Below are 17,042 nucleotides of genomic sequence, written 5' to 3' on the forward strand. Positions count from 1 at the left end.
AAAATGTGGACGGATTTGTCACGGCCGCGTTGTACCAAGTTTGTCCGGCAGAGGACGCCAAGGTTCGATGCAAATCACCTGGAAACAGTCGTGGTTTATTTTTCGCATCCCGGCGATATTACGACACTTCACATCCACCCCCACGACACTGATTGTTTTTTTGTTTTGGTTTTATCAATCGCGACTACTAGTAGTGTTTAAACACCACTAGTTCATGCACATATTATCAGACTTATCCAAATAGCTAGATTTACTTGACTGCTTAATTGAGAAATTTACCAATGTCCAAACAAAACAAAGAAACACATAAATGAAGAAAGATACATAAATAAAAAAAATAAAATGTGTCGTGTTTTGTTTACAATACCTCAGGTAGACTTGCTGTGTCTTCAGAGAAGCCATAAAACAATTTAATTCCCTGTCTTATCTGCCAACCACCTGTAATAAAATCACTTTATGGTATAAAAGATGTCACACAAGATGAGTTGTTTTGTTAATTGTAATGTAATGTTTTTTTTCTATGAGGACAGCAGTCTGACTCTTATGGAAAAGAAATAAAGCACTAAGCAACCAACTCTGTTTCTCCTTTGAGAACCAGACTAAAACTGTACCGTGTAGTACTCATATTTTTGTTATGGATGAGCAACCTAAAGATCATCATCCAATAACTTATTAACCACCGTGTGGCTGATAAAATGTCAGTCTTATCTGTGTGAACGTTCATTCAGGAAGAGAATATTATGTACATGTCGTGAGTCTGCAAAGGTTGAACCGGGACAACGGGACTATTGTTGTTTGTTTGAGATGTTTCCGTTTTTAAGGTCAAGTTAAAATTAAATGTTTTTTCAGTTCCACACTTTGTTGTTGCCCTGGGTGGCGGTTAGTGAAACAGCAGTCCTGCATAACCGTACCTGACGCCTTGTTGAAAAACAGCTTTTTTGGGACACTCAGAATTACGAAATCTGTAGGGGGAGGAATGTCAGATGCTAAGTGATGCCTCAAAGTTCCTCCACTGTTGACAGAGCTTTTCCAGTTTGACATATAGCCTATGGCTTTGTTGACGCCTCTTTCAAACCAGCAGTGCCCCCTGTGCAGAATTCGAACGTTAAAAATCCATCCATCCAGCGATCCTATCCTAGCCGTCATCGGGCCCTAGGCGGGGGACACTCTGAACCGGTTGCCAGCCAATCGCAGGGCACACAGAGACAAACAACCATTTGCACTCGCACTCACACCTAGGGACAATTTGGAGTGCTCAATCGGCCTACCAAGCATGTTTTTGGGATGTGGGAGGAAACCGGAGTGCCCGGAGAAAACCCACGCGGGCCCGGGGAGAACATACAACAGAAAATCAGAGATGTTTGGTGCAAAATGCTTGATGGGGCGAACCGGACAGCCAGTAATTCCAAAATGGTTTGAGAAAACAATTCGATCTGATGTGGAAAAATACTTCTCACGTGAACATAGCCACGCTTCCAATTGGATAAGAAAATTGCGAGCTGGGCAATAGATAACCGACCAATGGGATGGGAGAAATTTGAGAAATGGGTAATGAGGAAAAACATCAAATATGACGCATTTTAGAGTATTCACTAACACACCATTGTTTGTTTACTATTAAAACGCGCTAATTCTTGGACGTCCTACTTTGATTTGAGAAAAGAATTCCAACGGATTTGGAAAAGTACTCGGCTCATAAACATACCCTCGATTCCGATTGGATAAAAACGACCAATTGGATTTGCGGAAATTGAGCCGACCAATCACAAGGCAGAATGAGGCCGCTATAAAAACGGTAGTAAACAAAGACGCTCAAGCAGTAGTTAGCATCGACCCGTACTGGGTGTCTCTTGCTGAATGTTGCGGGACAAACTCGTCCGGATCAGCGGCTGACTGCGGGGGGAACGCGTCTCTGAAGCGAATGAAGAAACTCCTAATCTTTCACTTCACTTACAGAGGACTTCGTACGAAAGGAAAAAAGAGTAAACGGAGGAAATGGAGTATAAATTGCGAAAGGCTGAACCAAAGGACGTGCCTGATATATTACGACTGGTGAAGGTAGCCCCACACGGCAGTTATTCATAGCTCGGTTTTAATCTCAAATGCACCACTTGGAAGTGGGTCAGATCAGCCGCACTCAAACATATGCACGAATACAGTTCGCCTCGACCTGTCTTTAATCCAAACCATAACAATAATTGGAAATAATTTGGTCGATGGCGTTGTCATAGGCTGACCCATCATCACGAGAGCAAAGAATTTAGACATCATAGACCAAAAAGTACCGAAAGTGTTCGAGTGTGATGTCACCGTCGTCATTCTTTGTTCTGGTCCGATGACTCACGTCCGCTTTACTTGCGTAAACCGCAGCTGGTGTCTGGTCTGCAAGATCTATTACATATATATATGCGTGTGTGTGGGCGTGTGTTTCTGTTTTTTTATATATATATATATATATATATATATATATATATATATACACACACATAAATATAAATTTATGTTCGTAATGGATGTTCTTTAATGAAGCATCCACAATGAAACGCTTGTCAGGTTTAATGTGTTTTTACTGCGAGTGTGAATGTGCGCACTGAACAAAAGCCTTCTTGTTTAAAGGAACTTGCCAAGTATGAAGACATGGAGAACCAGGTGACGCTGACTGAACAAGGTAAAAACTACGGGTGGTAAAAACAAAGATTCCAATTTTTTTTTTTTTTTAAAGTATATAATAAATAAGGTTGTACATGGGTCTCAAATATTCCTGGTAACTTCCCTTGAGGATTTATGGTAACTAATTAGAAATTCAGGGTAATGAATGTAATGTTTTATGGATAGCACCTTTGTTACAGCTGAAGTTTGACCGACCGTTAGCCTGTCGGAATAATTCTCCGTTGTTAGTGTCCTGCTATCGGGCCGTTCTCGACTGTCACAGTTTAAAATACACAAAGTGTAACTCTTTGTTTTAGGTCTCGCTTCTACCGAGCGTGACATCAATCCGCCCGAAGCCTTGGCTCTAAATAATTGAATGTTTGTCGTCGCAGAGCTCCTGGAGGATGGCTTCGGCGAGACGCCGTTCTACCACTGCATCATCGCTGAAGTCCCAGGAGGGGACGCCAGCCAAGGTCAGCAAGGCCGTAGCGTCATGGAAAGAAAATTCCTCACTTCCTCCCTGTGTTGGGGGAGGGCAAATGGAATGCCGAGCCAAGCATTTATTCCATTTCCTAGAGCCCATGTACTCACAAGTAGGACAACTACATGTTGCTAGTGAGGCAAATTCTGCCAGTTGACATTTGAATGCGATTAGTGAAACACCAGATGGTAGCTTCACATAAATGAAAATTTTTCGTATAATTCAAAGTCATTCGAGCCAATTTGTTATTTTACGAGCGTTGATCAAAGTGCGCATGTTGACGGAAGTGTGGAATGTGCTGTGCGAGCAGATTCCAAGGTGGTGGGCTTCGCCATGTACTACTTCACGTATGACCCCTGGGTGGGCAAACAGCTCTACATGGAGGAGTTCTACGTGATGGACGACTTTCGAGGTAGGGAGACGAGCATCTGCTAACGCCCGCCGTCGCGCTCCGCTCACATTTACGCGTCTCGTGTCATCACAGGCCTCGGCATCGGCTCGGAGATCCTGCGGCGGCTCAGCGATGTGAGTGGCGGCAACACACTATTTTTGTCTAATTGAAGATCCTCAACTCACTTCTACGTAGAGCAGGGATGTCAAACTAATTTTTTTCGCGGGCCGCATTGTAGTCACAGCTTCTTTCAGAGGGCCATTATGACTGTCAACCCAAATAAATGTATGAGCACCTCATATTATACACAGTAAAAGCTACAAAACAAACTGACAAATAACTCGTTTTCAAATCAGACTAGTAAAAACTGGTCAAATGTTTAAAAAAAAGATATTAAAAGTGAAGACAATTTGCAATTCTAGTAATGACACGAATTTGATGCACAATTTGTCTTCGCGGGCCACATAAAATGATGTGGCGGGCCGTATCTGGCCCCCGGGCCTTGAGTTTGACATCTGTGACTTAGTGTAGTTCAGTGTAATGACTGAGTTTTTCACCCCGCCCCCTCGTAGCTGGCAGTGAAGACACGCTGCACCGGTATGATGTTCGTAGTGGCCGAGAACAACGAGGTGTCCATCCAGTACTACAAGCGTCGCGGCGCCGAGGACCTCTCTCAGGAGGAGGGCTGGCGGCTCTACCGCTTTGACAAGAGCAGTCTCGTCAAGATGGCCACACCCACTGAGGAGTGACCGCGCCGGGAGAGGGAAGGTTTCATTTATTAAATAAAAACCGAGAAATCATTTATTGAAATGTTGGCTTGATGCCGCCTGCTTAAGTCACTAAGCTATAACAAAATCTAATCACACACTGTCAAAAGTTTGCTCCAAGATTTCGATTGTATTCCAAGACACTAACAAGTTAGTCCAACATAAATGGGCATAGTGAGCATTCAACACATACCTGTGCACAATAAAGATAAATTAATTTAAATGGTGGTTTTGTGTGTTCATGGCTTGTTCGACTTCAGCTGGATGTGCCGCCGCTCTCCCCCCGCTCAGTCTTGTCAGGCTTGACAAACAAGTTTTGGTTTTGTTTATGGTTGCAACTCAAATCTTACACATGCTAATTGAGATAAGCCCCTCTCTGAGACTCACCTTCTGTTTGCTAAATGGCGGGTCTTTCCATAGTGTTTCCATGGCGACGCGACCTTGCTTAACCCACACGCACGCAGAGTCGCGACTCACCTGTGAGAACAAACAACGTGGGAATGGTTTTATTACCTCTGGTTGCCAGCCAAGGTTTCGGGCCAGATTTGAACCCAGAACCTCTGGACTGTGAGCCAAACATGCTCACCGCTACTTCACAATGTTGCCTCTCACCACAAACCCAAACAATAAGAACCACGAGATAGGGAATAAACCATGTGGACCTTGAAAAGCGAAATAGGGAATAAACCATGTAGACCTTGAAAAGCGAAGCGGCCTGCTGAGGGTAGAACATGGACGCGCTGAGGGCCATGAGGCCCAGCGGAAACGCCACACGCTTCACCTTCGAACCTGAAGACCAAACAAACACGTTGTCAGGGTGTCGAACTCAGGCAATCTCTCACCTTCACCCGAAACTCGTTCAGACAAAATAAAGTAAACGTGCCTTATCACGCTCAGCTGTTGTTGGAGCGCTTTTATAACAGTACGACTTAGCTTGTTTCCATGTCTTCAACAGGGTTTCAATGTTTTTGAAGAAATAAAAAATATTTTTGTAACATTGTTGTGGATGGGAGGTCACCTTTGGCCAAGTAAAGTCCCAGCAAGCCAGAGAAGCCCACCACTGCCATGCTGGGGTACAGATCAGGGGGCGGATCGTTGAAAAACTGGTACACGTCTGAAAGAGGACACCGCAAGCTTTGTGTCTTTTTTTTTTTTTTGTCCTTTTGGATTAGCACAAAACATGAGGAAATCTTGTAATGGCGACTGCTACCTGTGACTGCGGCGGTGGATGCGGCGATAGCGGGCTCCACCCTTCTGTACACATCCTATGGAAAGGCAAACACACGACTGTCACTGCCAAAAAAGCTTTTAATAACTTATTTAAAAGTTTCCTAACCTCAACTTTGTCCGCCGCTGCCCTTCCTGCTTTCTGTAAACACAATGCAGATGTGAAACCATATAACCTTTGCTGTCTTGTGATTTCTTTTCTCATGGCCCTTTGAGCATTCAATCCAGATCCTTGGTGTGCGTTTCAAGCACATCATACCTGACATTGATTTGTGTATGGTTCTGCCAATTTCCTCAGTGATGCCACGCTCTGTTCCAACTGTCCCGCTGCCGCCAATGGATCCACCCAGGGCTGCTCCTCCTCGGCTCTGCTGTACAGAGATGGCAGCTAAAAAAAAAACAGAATCTGATCATTTCTTCCATCTTTGTATATTTCTTTAGTGGTCTGCACAGTACTGCTCACCTCGTCGATACTCATGGCCGGCTGCGCGCTTTTCTTTGGAGCCTCGCAAGCGGCAGCACTCGGCAGCAGTCCAGGAGCTGCGGCAAACAGCGACACCTGCAGGAGTAACGAGAACATGACAATTACATCACACCAACTTCAAGATAAGTCACCTTTTCTTCAATAAATAAAATACTTGTTTAAAAACGGTATACGACAAAGATAACAGGGTTTTCATCAACCCTTAAGCACCTTCCCATTAATACTTACTACTATCAGTTAGCATGAATGTAATTGTTTAACAGTCAACTGTTAGCAACCAGCTAATGTTAGCAGTAATCTTGCGCAGCAGTAAATTGTCGAACTAGAATTAACTACTTTACTGCGGTCACATGCACGAGACAGAGTATTGCGTCAACGCCAAAGTAGGCTTCGCGTTTGAGAAACGTGCGACAGTAAAGACTAATTTACCAGTTTCACGTATGACATCTTCCGTCGCAAATACCTTCGCTTTCTACGGCAAGTCGTAGAGGTTACACGCATGCGCAGTCCCACTTAAAAGCTAAAGGACTGTATTTTGATTATATCTATTTAAAATCAGAATAGTTTAAATTAAACTGACAGCCAGAATCCATCCAATATGAACATTTATTTCTGGGAAGAAGTTACAAACATTTCCAAAGAAGATTTACCCAGATAACATGTTCATTTGATCCTGCCCTCTTTCTAATTCAGCGCTAGCAAGGTACTGTTAAGGGATGCAACAATTGATTGATTAATCACAAATTATCAATCTGATTCATAGATTAGTTGAAAAAAATTGACCAATCGATTATTAACTAATCGTTAAAGTCTTACTGTGTGTGTATATATATATATGTATATACAGTATATATACTGTATGTGGATATACGTTTATCTTCTACTCTGTTTGCTTACTGACGGACTAAAGGATGCTGCGAGTTGGCAAGGTAACACTTTTTCATCACATTTCTTCTTTGACAGCAATATGGGAGGAAGTAAACGCCAACATGAACCTTAAAAAGATCCACTTGCAAACATTCCTCAGGCAATCGGTTTGACACTTCTGTGGCCGTTTAAAAAACAACAAATGAGGATGTGCCAAGAAAAAAAAAAGACCCGTTAAAAAAAAAGTGCATAGTTAAAATAACAGTAGTTACAAGGTGAACATGCGAGAAATGAAGTGGAACCGATAAGCCGCACCAAGTGAGGGAAAATATGAGCTGACATTGCGTGGAATGTGTCGATTTAAAAAATTCCGGAAGTGATACATGCTGTTCGAGCACACAGCAACACGCAGGTTACGCAGATGTTGCCATGGTAACAACTTTACTCCAGGCAGTTTGGAAGCTGTGAAATTGAATTTGGTAGCATTAACAGAAATGAAAAATAATTTAAAAAAAAAAAAAAAAGGAGGAGGCATCTTGGCAACTATGTTTTTCAGTCTTGCACAGTCCCCCCCAAAAATAAAATATGACTTTATGTCTCAATAATAAATAAAGCAACACATGACTGCATAGCTTGCTAAATAAATAACATTAAAACACTGCATCAGTATGTTCTGAGCCCTTTGCACAAGAACATGAACAGACAGAACCAAACCCGGGCGGTCGCCTAAATACGACAAACGTTGAGTGCTGATTGGCTGAGAATTCTACAAACCAAGCAGAACAGAGTGTACGTGTACAGTACTACAGAGTGTCATGACCCGACAAAGGGACGCACTAGAAGCCCAAAAACCATTTCCTTATGAAAGTTAACTCAACTTCAGCAAATGCTAATTCAATTCAATTTGTGTGTGTGCGTGTGTGTGTGTGCCCTCGAGAGTAAAACAGTAGCTGCACGAGTTCAAACCTCATTCAGTGCGTCATGTTATTGATTATTCATTCCATATAACATTTCTACGAGAACATGAATAATTTCATTTCACCGCTGCTGACTTTGGAAGTTGAGCTTCCAGTGCGCTGTACGGGAAAGCGAGAAACCGCCCAAACAGGTACAATCCAAACCGTCCCCCGCCCCCCGACATCTTCTAAGAAAGCAAAGTGTGAAAGTGTTTGGAACCTCAACGACACTCAGGTGTCCGTGTGCTAGGACACGCTTTGTCCTCACGAGGAAAACAATTCAGCACACTAATAGAACGGGCTGTCTTATTCGTGATGGTTTTTTTCCTCTCCCTTCCTTCCACTACAACATGACATTTTTGTCTGCCCCCAAGTTGAACTAGTTGATACAACTAGTACATAGTTTTATCTCACGAGTAAAATTTTGTTGTCCTATTGGTATGCCAAAGATGCGTTCGGATAAAGTGTGAATTGTCTTATGGGTGAGGGTAAAGCGCCTACTCCATGGCCCTTAAACTGGATATTAAGGGTATCGAATCAATGCTCAAATGGTTTTCCGTATAATGTGTGCCAAGAAGACCACTAAGCCTAGCCTTGAGTCATGCGCAGAAATGTCATACAATCAAAGTGGAAGGCAGTGGGGGGGGGGGGGGGGGGGGGTCAACCGGGGGCAACCTCGTAAGACTCATTTGAGTATGTGGACAATTCAGCGTACGAGTAGGATACGGAATAAATGCTTCCCCCGTGTGTAAAAAAGGGAAAAAGTGTGTCCAGTGCGTAGCAGACCTCAGCTGCAGCGTCTGACGTGCTCCAGCACGTACTCTGGGAAGTGCAGGGTGCACACCTGCAGCCCGTCCAGTTTGCAAGGCATCCGGGGATACTCGTCCTCTTTCCACTTGTTGTCGTCGGGGTCAAAGGTGAGAATAGAGTCGCTGTAGTGTCCGTTGTAGCACAGGCCGCCCAGCACCATAATCTGGCGCTCCAGCACGGCCACCCCGTGGCCGCTGCGGCCGATGGGCATGGACGCCAGGATGGTCCATTCGTCAGCCTCCGGGTCGTAGACCTCGGTGGACGGGCAGCCCTGCGACTCAAAGGAGGCGCGCAGGATGACGCACACGCCGCCGAACACGTACAGCTTGCCGTTGTGGGAGATCATCTTGTGGAAGCAGCGGGCGTAATTCATTTTGGATTTGTTCTCCCAGCAGCCGGCATGGGAGCCCGGCAGCGGCGCGCCGCGGCCCCCGCGCGTCCGGAGAGAGTCCGACCCGCTCGAACCCCCTCCTGCCGCCGTCGCTCCTCCTCCCGCCGAAGCTTCCCGGCCTGGATCGAAAACGCACACCTGCTTGGAGGTGGACGAGGACGTGATGCCGCCCGTGATGTAGAGCTTCCCGCCCAGGACGGTCCCTTCGTGTCCGTACTTGTTGACAGGGTACGGGTCCACAAACTCCCAGCGGTCCTCGGTGATGTCATAGCGCTCTGTGGAATAGAAGGTCTCGTCCCGCGTGCGGCCTGCCACCGCGTAGATGAACTTTCCGATGACGCCGACGGCGAACTCTGACCTGCAAAGTGACAACGGGCGACCAGACAGTGGCGTGATGCTCGCAATGTCAGCCCGAGGGCACGTTGATGACGAGCTCTGACCTAGGCACCGACATGTCCGCCATGCGCAGCCACGAGTTCTGCCGGGGATCGTAGCGGTACACTTTGGACGACGCGTGAAACTCGCCGTCGGGCCCAAGCTCCTCCCCTCCCAGCAGGAAGGCGAAGTTGTTCACGATGGCCAGGCAGTCGGGTCTCAGCGGCACCTGGGGCCCCTCCAGCTCCCACCACACCTGCGGGACCAAGCGGGTTACTGCACCGAGCTCGCCGTCACGACGCGGGTGTCGCCGATTAGCACCTTGGGGCGCTGCAGCAGCAGGATTTTGCTGTTCACCATGCTGTGGCCGATCATGCCCCGGAAGACGGCTGTCTGTGGCCGCTGCGAGCGGATGCGATTGGCGCGTGTCTCGGCCAGAGGCTGCTGGTTGACGTCGTGGAAGTAGGCCAGGGCCTGCTCCACCTCCTGCCGCAGCTGCCTTGAGTAACGGTAGAACTCCGACGTCTTCACCTGCGGGCGGGAGTGCAGAACCCAATGTAAAAAATAGTTTGATCTTAGTGAAGTCATCTCCAGGGACCACTTGTCACCTTCTCAAAGATGTTTGCGGGCGTCATGAGGCAGAAGCGAACCGACTGGATGATGGTGTCTGTGTGTCTCCAGCGCCGCCGGTCATGTCGCAGCCACGACTGCACCGCCTCGTACAGCTCAATTTCCGGGTAGCGACTCAGGGCGTCGCTGTTCAGGTAGGCCTGGGGGACACAGGAAAAAAAAAGTTGCTTGATTAGCGCTGACTGTAACTAACTGACCAAGGTTTACCCAAATTTATTTGAAACATTTTTTACACATCCTAACTTATTTACTTTAAGTAGGAACCAGTAAAGTAACTACCGTAATTTTCGGACTATAAGTCGCGTTTTCTTTCATAGTTTGGGTGGGGGGGCGACTTATAATAAGGAGCGACTTATGTTTTTTTTCAAAAATCTTCCCCCCCAAAAAAAAGTGAAACCGCGATAAACGAACCACGATGTAGCAAGGGATTACTGTAATTTGAATTTCAAGTGACGTCAGCAGCGCGAAGATTGATCACGGGATGACGAAGATGACGAAGGACCCCACGTACTACCGGCATCATTAGCAGCTTTGTTTCTAAGTGAGACGGCGGACGAAGAGTTTGAAGGATTTAAGGATTTGGAGTGACACAGAAGGTTTGAAAAACTATTATGGCTTTTACGCACGCCCGGTCCTATTCTATGGAGCTCTCTTTCACCTCCGTGGATGGAAGTCTGGGGCCGGCGCTCGGCCGGGTGGCTGTCCGAGGACGGTGGATAGGGCTCGGTCATGGCTTTTACGCACGCCCGGTCCTATTCTATGGAGCTCTCTTCCACTTCCGTGGCTGGAAGTCCACGCCGCCACACACCTGGAAGTTTGTTTTGTTAAATAAAGAGCCGTTTACCAAACCCACGTCTTTCCTTGAACTTTGTTAACGCTACCATATAGTTATATAGTAGATCTGTGGAATAACGACGAGGCTGACGTCAGAGCGCACGCGCGACGTTGTTGACAAAGGACGAGGAATTTGATCGATGGATTTAATGATTTAGAGTGCACAGATGGTTTGATAACATTATTGCTTATATAATAGTTATTTGATATCTAATTTATATATCGTTTTATGGGCCTGTGGAATATTTTGAAGTGCAAGCGCCGTCAGCGGCGCGCACGCATTGTTGACAAAGGACGATCGATGGATTTAATGAATTGGAGTGACACAGATGGTTTTATAAACGTGTTATTTATGTAATAGTTTTTTGAATAACTCTGAATGTTACGTCAGGGCCGTTCTCAGCTCTTCGTTTGTGTTTATGTCATGTTAGCATACCTATCGTTTAGCCTGTTGTTGCTCGTTCATGACTGTTCTTGTATTTTGTCGAAAAAATTGCCCCCCAAAATGCGACTTATACTCCGGAGCGACTTATATATGTTTTTTTTCACTTTTTTGGGCATTTTATGGCTGATGCGACTTGTACTCCGGAGCGACTTATAGTCCGAAAATTACGGTAGTTACTATTTAAAAGTAACCGTGGAAAACCTGTAATCTCTCCAAGCTGAGGTAGGACAGGAAGTCGGCTCGGCTCATGAGGGGGACAAAGTTCTCCAGGAGGAAGTTGTCCAGTTGCTCCTGGACGCCTTCCACTCCCACGCTGAAGTCCTCCAAGAGCCGCATGACCTCGGCACAGTTCTCCAGGCAGATCTTGGCCAGCAGGAAGGAGCAGCAGAACTCTACCGCCTCCGTCAGCTGCACGTACATCGCCGCCTGCCGCCACACGCACAGCGGGACGTAATGTTCGACGACAGTCCATCCATCAAAGACACATATTAAGTCATTCCTAAAATTGCATGGTGACATCACCTGAAGGATCTCCTGCACGGTGGGCATGCTGAGCTCCAGCGAGCCGTAGTACATGAAGCGAAGGATGTGCCCGAAGCCCGCTGCCGTCAACCCCTTCAAGTGGATCTTGTCCTGGTCCCGCTCCCTCATGTCCGCCGTGAACATGACTCGAAAGTAGTCACTCTGAGTGGCCAAGAGCGCTTTGTGGGCCTAAAGGAGACATCGGTAACAATTGTTATATCGCAACCACTGGTCTTCCGAGGTCATCACAAGTCTACTCAACCTGATGCGCCCGATAAGCACGACGTTGCCGTCACAAACCTGGAAGTGATGCTCGTCGATCATCAGCGTGACGTCCAGGAGCAGGCGCTCCTCGTACAGCGCCCGGAAGCCCGACGACACGCTCCCATCATGCACCTGGGATAGATACACCTCCACATCCACCCCCGACATAGCACACCTAATGGTGGCGAGAAATATTAAAAACACACAGTTGAATAAATGTTAAGTGGTGCAGAAAATGGATAGGATTATTTTTTTTATACACTTGCCTCTGATTGGCCACAGGCATGTCAGATGGAGTTGTCCCAGCCAATCAGAGGACAGTGCCCCACTGTGTCCAGCTGATGCGAACAAAGACCCTCAGTCAGTGTCAATGACCTGGGAATTTTTTATTAAAATAAAATAGCAGCACACGAGAGGATGATGAAGCCGTTTCAAAAGATTGGAGATGAGGAAGGTGGCGGTTAAAGTGTTTTGCACTCACAGCTTCTGATGTCTGGACTCAAAGCGGTTGCTGGCATTTCCTGTGTTTGTGTTTCCAGCCTGGTTTGACACATTGCAAAAGAGGAGTCAGGTGCACAGCACATCTCCCACCATGATGCAGTGACTTGCTTGCAGTGCTTCATTTGTATATGCAGTATAAATAACATTCTACATTTGTTTAATTATAAGTGTCCAAAGATTTGCGGATGTTGGTGGTAAAAAAGCCATTCTATTTTAAAATATTATTGTGGAAATTTTTAGACTTCATGGGAATAGTACCCAAGATGCCCTGAACGAGCAACATATTGTAAAGTTGCTCAATTAAAATGAGTGTTTCACGCTTAAAATATTACCTGGCTAGCCTAAAGTTCAACCTTGAAGTTACAATGTTTTGCCTTGGTGCCCAAACAAAGGTACGTGACAGCACCGCCGTTGTGATTTCAAAGCTGCCTAACTAATCCAAACCGATATTAACATGAAACACCGAGGCGCCGAACGACCGTGATCATACGTCTCCAACTGTCAGGACAACATTGTTTACCGGTGTCGGGAGCGGCGGGGCTCCGAATGGGCTGGACCGGGGATAACAACTTAGCCTAGCGGCTAAACGAGGCGTCTCACCTCGGCGCTGAGAATCCACACGAGCTTTCCTCGCTTCGGACATGGAGCGATGCCGTTAGCTCCGGAATGAGAGACTACTGCAGCGACCCACCTCCATGGTGTCAGCCCTCAGCCAGAGCCCCAGAGCCCCGGTTGGGCTCAACAGCAGACGGCTAGCAAACCAAATCGATCCGTAGGCTTTGTGGATGCCATTTTCTAGCTTTGCGTCACGTCCTATTTTAGCGGAAGTGGGGGCAAGTGTTTGAGAAACTAAAATACTGTATAATAAAAATGGACAATCTTTTTTTTTTGGTCATTTTGTTCAAAAATAGTAACATAAATCACAAATTAACCAAATTTCCACGTTTTACTCTTAAATGTGTCACTCAACTCTCCATGCGATTCTCGAAAAGACTACAAATGACATTGCTGGACTACAAGAGACCCGTTGATGATGTCATCCATCCACAACGGACCCGACACGCGAGTAACGTACACTACTGATCTCTACTCACTGGAGACAAAACTCGTTTGTTGATATTGTCAACGGTTTGGAAGAACTCCTTTATTAAACATACGCGAAGCGCTTTGGCTGGACGTTAGTGGAGTCCCCATTTTATTTTATTTAAAATTTGGACTGTACCTTCAAGTTGCATCAGCCGTAGTAAAAGGACCCTATTGCGTTATTGTTCAGGTAAAGGCAATTTAAGTGAAATGGTTTTTTTCACGAACACATATGTTAAATTTACTATGATGTAAAACGACCCAAAGTTCAATTGATCACACATTATAGCAGAATAAATCATTTCATTCAATTCGGGCATTGTCCTCGGCTACCTTTTCCTCCCTCCCTTCCTTTTCCAGTCAAGATGGCGGGCGACGAGTCGGGTACTACGCTGGGCCAGCCTCATTTGGCCAAACAGGACCTCAGTAGTTTGGTAAGTGCTTCACGAAAAACACTGACACCTTTGTGATCTCATGAGCAAGACTTTATCAGTTTTTGTCGAAGATGAGCTGCAATACATATCTTGTTTGTTGCCCGCTAAACTGCTGCTGCGCCTCTGCCATCACCCGGCACACGACGGCTGGCTAGTAGCTGTTAGCTAACTTGAATTAGATTTTATTGACACTTGATTACGTCTTGATATAATATTTTGATGGCAAAATTCCACTCAGTACTTTTAACGACAATCCACATATCCATATGCTTATGTAGACAGACAATAAATGAATATCACAAGACCATTATGACACATGACTAGTTGTGAGACGTCCACATAAACAGTACATCCATCTGTTTCAACTTGAATGTGTTGTTTACCTCTGCAGAATGTGTCCCAGCTGACGACTCTGTCCCCCGAGATCATCAGCAGGCAGGCCACCATCAATATCGGTACAGCCGTAGAATGAACACCATCAAAATTCACACATCGTTCTGCATTGATTAGGGCGACCAACCAAGTTCTTGTTTTTAATCCCAGGCACCATCGGTCATGTGGCGCACGGAAAGTCCACAGTGGTGAAAGCCATCTCGGGTGTTCACACCGTCCGCTTCAAAAATGAACTGGAGAGGAACATCACCATCAAGCTCGGCTATGCTAATGCTAAGGTACGCTTGGCATCGAGGCTCCGCTGCTGATGCTAACTGCCCCCATGTTGTCGCATTAGATCTACATGCTGGACGATCCCAGCTGTCCTAGGCCCGAATGCTATCGCTCCTGTGGGAGCAGCACCCCTGATGAATTCCCCACAGACATTCCTGGCACCAAAGGCGATTTTAAACTTGTCAGGTGAGTTGGACTTTCTTCTGACCAAAAATGTTAAATGTAGCACTGTGTGTCTGAAAGTAATCGGTCTCCCGTAGACACGTGTCCTTCGTGGACTGTCCCGGTCACGACATTTTGATGGCGACTATGTTGAATGGAGCTGCCGTCATGGATGCCGCTCTCCTACTCATCGGTGAGTTGTTTTGTCCGTATCAATGTCGAGGTGTGTGACCGGTGAGTTAATGTTTTGGTCCTTCTAGCGGGCAACGAGTCGTGTCCACAGCCGCAGACGTCGGAGCATCTGGCCGCCATCGAGATCATGAAGCTGAAGCACATCCTCATCCTGCAGAACAAAATCGATCTGGTAAAGGAGAGCCAGGCCAAAGAGCAGTATGAGCAGATCCTTACCTTCGTGCAGGGTGAGAGCCAAAGACGATGCAAATGCAACATCATTTTTTTCCCCTTAATACAGTGGACAAAAATGTGCTTCAATCGGTCTAACTCAGGTTTTGGGTTTCCATCTAAACCAATGTCCTTCATGTCCACACTGATTGACAGGTACGGTGGCTGAGGGCGCCCCCATCATTCCCATCTCTGCTCAGCTCAAGTACAACATCGAGGTGGTGTGCGAGTACATCGTCAAGAAGATCCCTGTCCCTGTGCGAGACTTCACCTCGGAGCCCAGACTCATTGGTGAGAAACCCATGAAAACCGCTCTGAACTTAGCGTTTGGCATTTGAGTGTATTTGCCCACCACCAATGCTTCGTGTATTGTTTGTCCTCATCTTGTAGTCATCAGATCATTTGACGTCAACAAACCTGGCTGTGAAGTCGACGATTTGAAAGGTGGCGTGGCAGGAGGGAGTATCCTGAAGGGTGTCCTCAAGGTGAGACACTGGGGGGGAAAAAAAAAAAAGTCTTCCATGATGACATGAACGTTAACAGTCTGTCTCGGTGCCTGCAGGTAGGCCAGGAGATCGAGGTGCGGCCAGGCATTGTGTCCAAGGACCATGAAGGGAAGCTGATGTGCAAGCCCATCTTCTCCAAGATCGTCTCGCTGTTCGCTGAACACAACGATCTCCAGTACGCTGCGCCCGGAGGCCTCATTGGTACGTCCGTCCGTGTTGACGGTTTGGTGTTGAAGTGAACCGTTTGCTGATTTATGTATCTGTCCGGTTCTTATGAACTCTGACCTTGGGACAGGTGTGGGTACCAAGATAGACCCGACGCTGTGTCGAGCTGACCGCATGGTGGGTCAGGTGCTGGGTGCCGTCGGGGAGCTGCCGGAGATCTTTACCGAGCTGGAGATTTCATACTTCCTGCTCAGGCGGCTGCTGGGTGTGCGCACGGAGGGAGACAAGAAGGCCGCCAAGGTGAGCGCAGCGTCACGGGATGTTCATGCTCATCCATGTTTGATGCATACAGCCGTCGTCGATGCTAATCGTCAGCATGTCAATAGTGTTCTGCATTGTTTATTAGCATCAAGCTAAGCAGACTTTACTAACATCCTCACAGGTCCAGAAGCTGTCAAAGAACGAAGTGCTGATGGTGAACATCGGCTCGCTATCGACAGGCGGCCGTGTCAGCGCCGTCAAAGCTGATCTGGCTAAGATCGTCCTCACCAACCCCGTCTGCACCGAAGTCGGAGAGAAGATCGCTCTGAGTCGACGTGTGGAGAAACATTGGCGGTGAGGAACTTTAGCCACGATAGTTATTCTTCATTCTGTCATCTGATTCGCTTCCCCTTTTCCACTTTGCAGTCTGATCGGCTGGGGGCAGATCAGGAGGGGCGTGACCATCACGCCCACTGTGGATGACGACTGAAAGAAAGGGGCCGTTATCGTTGCAGCGTCCCTATCAGGCATCGCAAACGTCACATTGGTCTTGTTCAATTTTCTCCTCCTGTTTGTTCTTTTCCCGCCGAGAGGACAAACAGGAATGACGCTAGCATATTTGGGACTGGCACGAACATCTTCCGCCAACAGTGCGGCGAACATTCACTAATAAAAGTTTGGAACTAACTTTTTGTTGCATCTCAATGAAGGCAAATAGCCACAAGTCTGTGCACTTGGCTGATATGATGCAAGTAGAAACCATAGGTTA

The 17,042-nt window shown here is 46.7% G+C and overlaps 4 protein-coding genes across 6 annotated transcripts; 2 read left to right on the plus strand and 2 right to left on the minus strand.

The window, feature by feature from the left end:
• The first annotated feature begins 1,809 nt into the window (after positions 1-1,809).
• Positions 1,810-4,511, plus strand: LOC119139553 (diamine acetyltransferase 1-like). Its single transcript, XM_037280370.1, has 6 exons — positions 1,810-2,058; positions 2,617-2,668; positions 3,042-3,122; positions 3,441-3,542; positions 3,615-3,655; positions 4,094-4,511. Exons 1-6 carry the CDS (start codon positions 1,996-1,998, stop codon positions 4,268-4,270), a joined length of 516 nt encoding a protein of 171 aa, XP_037136265.1. The 5' UTR covers positions 1,810-1,995; the 3' UTR covers positions 4,271-4,511.
• On the minus strand, positions 4,392-6,498 carry apoob (apolipoprotein O, b). 3 transcript variants are annotated; one of them, XM_037280358.1, is made up of 9 exons: positions 6,429-6,498; positions 5,979-6,074; positions 5,775-5,903; positions 5,625-5,657; positions 5,499-5,553; positions 5,307-5,402; positions 4,986-5,077; positions 4,676-4,765; positions 4,392-4,589 (listed from the first exon to the last, which is right to left on the minus strand). In XM_037280358.1, exons 1-9 carry the CDS (start codon positions 6,444-6,446, stop codon positions 4,545-4,547), a joined length of 654 nt encoding a protein of 217 aa, XP_037136253.1. In that variant the 5' UTR covers positions 6,447-6,498; the 3' UTR covers positions 4,392-4,544. The 3 variants fall into 3 exon arrangements, with proteins under 3 accessions (XP_037136253.1, XP_037136255.1, XP_037136254.1); XM_037280360.1 differs by lacking the exon at positions 6,429-6,498 and adding an exon at positions 6,228-6,407; XM_037280359.1 differs by lacking the exons at positions 4,392-4,589; positions 4,676-4,765 and adding an exon at positions 4,779-4,950.
• Positions 6,499-6,589: 91 nt separating this feature from the next.
• On the minus strand, positions 6,590-13,419 carry klhl15 (kelch-like family member 15). The gene is made up of 10 exons (XM_037280241.1): positions 13,195-13,419; positions 12,575-12,633; positions 12,360-12,468; positions 12,130-12,268; positions 11,830-12,018; positions 11,509-11,733; positions 10,007-10,168; positions 9,720-9,929; positions 9,464-9,654; positions 6,590-9,381 (listed from the first exon to the last, which is right to left on the minus strand). Exons 3-10 carry the CDS (start codon positions 12,377-12,379, stop codon positions 8,610-8,612), a joined length of 1,908 nt encoding a protein of 635 aa, XP_037136136.1. The 5' UTR covers positions 12,380-12,468; positions 12,575-12,633; positions 13,195-13,419; the 3' UTR covers positions 6,590-8,609.
• Positions 13,420-13,629: 210 nt separating this feature from the next.
• Positions 13,630-16,960, plus strand: eif2s3 (eukaryotic translation initiation factor 2, subunit 3 gamma). Its single transcript, XM_037280292.1, has 13 exons — positions 13,630-13,867; positions 14,038-14,111; positions 14,503-14,566; positions 14,655-14,782; positions 14,842-14,963; positions 15,038-15,132; positions 15,200-15,358; positions 15,498-15,632; positions 15,732-15,826; positions 15,904-16,048; positions 16,143-16,312; positions 16,455-16,627; positions 16,700-16,960. The coding sequence occupies exons 2-13, from the start codon at positions 14,043-14,045 to the stop codon at positions 16,761-16,763; spliced, it is 1,419 nt and encodes a 472-aa protein (XP_037136187.1). The 5' UTR covers positions 13,630-13,867; positions 14,038-14,042; the 3' UTR covers positions 16,764-16,960.
• The last annotated feature ends 82 nt before the right edge of the window (positions 16,961-17,042 follow it).

This window comes from Syngnathus acus, chromosome 20 (genome assembly GCF_901709675.1).
Source record: "Syngnathus acus chromosome 20, fSynAcu1.2, whole genome shotgun sequence".
Lineage (NCBI taxonomy): Eukaryota > Metazoa > Chordata > Actinopteri > Syngnathiformes > Syngnathidae > Syngnathus > Syngnathus acus.